Source organism: Perkinsus marinus (genome assembly GCF_000006405.1).
Source record: "Perkinsus marinus ATCC 50983 genomic scaffold scf_1104296970044, whole genome shotgun sequence".
Taxonomy (NCBI): domain Eukaryota; phylum Perkinsozoa; order Perkinsida; family Perkinsidae; genus Perkinsus; species Perkinsus marinus.
Genome location: NW_003202595.1, coordinates 1 through 3,021, shown reverse-complemented (window position 1 = coordinate 3,021; position 3,021 = coordinate 1). Strand labels below are relative to the sequence as shown.

At 48.1% G+C, this 3,021-nt stretch overlaps 3 protein-coding genes across 3 annotated transcripts; 2 read left to right on the top strand and 1 right to left on the bottom strand.

Moving 5' to 3' along the window:
* Nucleotides 1-310: 310 nt before the first annotated feature.
* Pmar_PMAR018860 (hypothetical protein) lies at nt 311-500 on the bottom strand (the record flags this gene model as incomplete). The annotated part of the gene is made up of 1 exon (XM_002767780.1): nt 311-500. A coding segment is annotated over one exon (190 nt), but the record flags the coding sequence as incomplete, so codon positions are not given.
* A 904-nt stretch (nt 501-1,404) lies between these two features.
* Pmar_PMAR018859 (Peptidyl-tRNA hydrolase, putative) lies at nt 1,405-2,324 on the top strand (the record flags this gene model as incomplete). The annotated part of the gene is made up of 6 exons (XM_002767779.1): nt 1,405-1,418; nt 1,475-1,598; nt 1,645-1,773; nt 1,824-1,925; nt 1,973-2,128; nt 2,235-2,324. The coding sequence occupies 6 exons, from the start codon at nt 1,405-1,407 to the stop codon at nt 2,322-2,324; spliced, it is 615 nt and encodes a 204-aa protein (XP_002767825.1).
* Nucleotides 2,325-2,439: 115 nt separating this feature from the next.
* Pmar_PMAR018858 (hypothetical protein) lies at nt 2,440-2,872 on the top strand (the record flags this gene model as incomplete). Its single annotated transcript, XM_002767778.1, has 2 exons — nt 2,440-2,700; nt 2,750-2,872. Coding segments are annotated over 2 exons (384 nt in total), but the record flags the coding sequence as incomplete, so codon positions are not given.
* Nucleotides 2,873-3,021: the final 149 nt, after the last annotated feature.

Genomic DNA, 3,021 nt, shown 5'->3' with positions numbered 1-3,021 from the left:
CGGAACCGAATGCCCGAAGTACTTCGCAAATGGACGAGCTGATAGGAATAACCCTGACCCCCTGTTAACTCACTACCACGTTCATTACATGTATCCGGCACACTACTAACAGTCATCCTCTTGCTACGTGTAAGATGTCCTTCTACTGTTGGCGTGTTGCATTGACGGCATAGGACATATACACTGCCCAGATTGAGGGTGTCTAGGGCTAAGTCGACAGTACGTTGAAGTAGAGTAGTGCCACCGGGCAAAGGTAGGAGCCCTGAGTAGCTTACAGTAATGACTTAGTACCATCAAGTAATATCATTACCCGCTATCCTATCCACCTCGGGTCCTTCACCGAATATTGTATTAGTTTGACAGGCCTCATCGAAGTTCTCGGCTAATACTATACAAGCGTTAACTCTATATTGTGAGGACGTAGGATCGTCCCCGGTATCCACAGCGCCAGCTTGCTGCTTATTGGCGCCACCTTTAGACCCTCCTCTCTTGCCACCCATATCAATGAGCAAATAACTACAATCAACTACGATCACCCAGGTCACAACTTACTCTCTCCGTGATTGTTCTTAGCCCTATCTTCGACGAGAATGCTATCCGGAACGTTCTGTCCACCGCTACTACCACTCGGCTTCTCACAGGCTCAGCACAATGATATGTGCGCTTGCCATCCGTCTACATCACTTTTTAACACTAGAGCTATTACTCGGATGTACACCGTCCGATGAGGAAGACACCATGGTGGCGGGCGACTCGCTCGGGGCGAGAGTTACACAACCGTGCTGCTACGTGACTACTGAGGTTAGATCATAGACGATCTATAACGAAGAGAGTGTTGTTGAATCCCCAACACCGCAGAGGTTGGATATCTCATTGATGTTGAAGAGGGGTGACACCCCGCCTCGCGTCACACGATACGCATGATTGTGCACGACTTGGAGGCAAACTTGGATGTGTATTGCCAAACTCGTGTGGAATATTGCCATTCTTGATTGTGATATATTCTGTCGGTGTCAAACATGAATTCTCTCTGCCAATCTTGATTGTGACATAATTGAATTTTGACAAACTTGGATTTTCATTGTCAATCTTGATAGTAACATATCTCGATCGTGACATACTCGAATTTTCAAAGTCAAACCTGCTTATAATATTGTCATTCTTGTCTGCTCACTTGTCAAACTTGCACGGAAAAAGGTGTAGAAGGTACATGGATGGTTAGGATGTTCTCCGTGTTGAAGTGTTGCCATGTCCGTTATAATCCGATACATCGACAACGGAGAGCGGCGGTTACCGCATCCACACGACGACTCAAATCGGACGTTGTATCACCGCCCTCGTCGTCCAAAGTACTGATAGTCTTTCTTGGTAACTATGGTCCTAAATTCGAGGGTACACGACATAATGCTGGCTTTGAGGTTGGCGATCGTTTTGCCAGCTTATTGGGTTGTACCACTCCTCGGCCATTTCGTAGTTGCAAGCGATGGCTGAGTGATGTATGTGAAGTGAAAGGATTAACCTTCGATTATCTACTGGATATGCGAGGAGATGACCTCATCGACAGGAGGAGCGACAGGTCGAAAGAGGCCACTGATAAGGTACTAAACTCTCTGGTATGCTTGGTATCCGTGGCTGCTCATTCAGAATGGAGTTTGGCGACCGATGTTGGAAAGTGTTAATTTGCTCAAGCCTCGGACTTTCATGAATCGCTCTGGGTTAGCTGCCGGGCCAGCATTATCCGATCTGAGGCTAAGAGCTGATGATAGAAACTCGGTGATAACACCGCATCCTGGTTAGGGGGATTCCTTTCCTTGGGTAGGCAGGTCCTCGTTGTGTGTGATGACTTGACTATACCACTGGGACAACTGAGAATGAAACCAGGTGGTAGTAGCGGTGGGCAGAACGGTTTGGACAGCATCATAAAAGTAGCATAATTTCTAATGGAAAATGCCGAGCTCATCTCGTCACCAAGGTAACGCGTACGGAGGAGGTGGCACGTCTAAGGATAGGCATGGGGAAGAGAATGATAGGTGGCAGCTTGGAAAAGGTCAAACCTAGCTTAGCTCTGGGCAAGCTCAATGCTGAGGAACAGGCTCTCTTTTATGAGGTCTCCAAGTATGCTGCACAGGTAATAGTAGTGGTAGTCGTGGTAGGATGGGCTGCCGTGTTGTTGGATGACATCACATTATTAGTTGTGGGGACCCCACAGTGGGGTCCTGAGTACATTCGGACAGGTCATCCGGGTTTGGCTCTTTCGTGGCTTCGATTTAGCTGTCAACTTGGCGAACACTATCAAGTTGGATAGACGGGATGAGAGGGCTTGATAGAGCTGCTGCATGATGTTGTTGTTTCCTTGCTCTATACAATCCTTGCGTTCTAGTCATAGTCGTCTGTCATCGTATGGCCATAGTTGAACAGTGGTGATGTTTTATGCCTGTTATGGCACCTCACCCACTGGACACCCTTACTGATTCCTATTCGACAGTCGCATCACCGAGCTGTCCAGAGGAGCCTCCTCGTCTTGAAACGGATCCCACACCACCCGTCGATCCTATAACAGTACCTGACCCCGATGATGGTGCAGCTACTGAGGAGAACCCTCCTAGCACTACTGCTGTTGCAGTCCATGCATCTAGTGACTCCACTGAACCCGTGTGTGGAGAGGATTGGAGTGATGCACGTATAGCGGCCCGAGTTGAGGTTATAACACTCCTCCTGTAACTGCATATCTATCGAGTGATATGTGTAGGTGAAGTATACGTCTGAAAAGGGTAGGTGCATGTTTAGTCGTGTAGATGGAGATCTCATGCATCCTGGAGATATAGTTTTTGCTGAGTCTCCACTGCAAATAGTCACACCGGACACCTGCTCTGTGAGTACAATGTAGGTATCAGTGCGGAAGGTGTCATCATTAGGTCCTGTACGAGTGGCTCAAACTGGAGGAGGCTGACCTCGCTTTGGGTAGGTGTATACCTGGCTGCTCATATGGCTGCTCTATCACCTCCTTCCAGAGCTACCTAT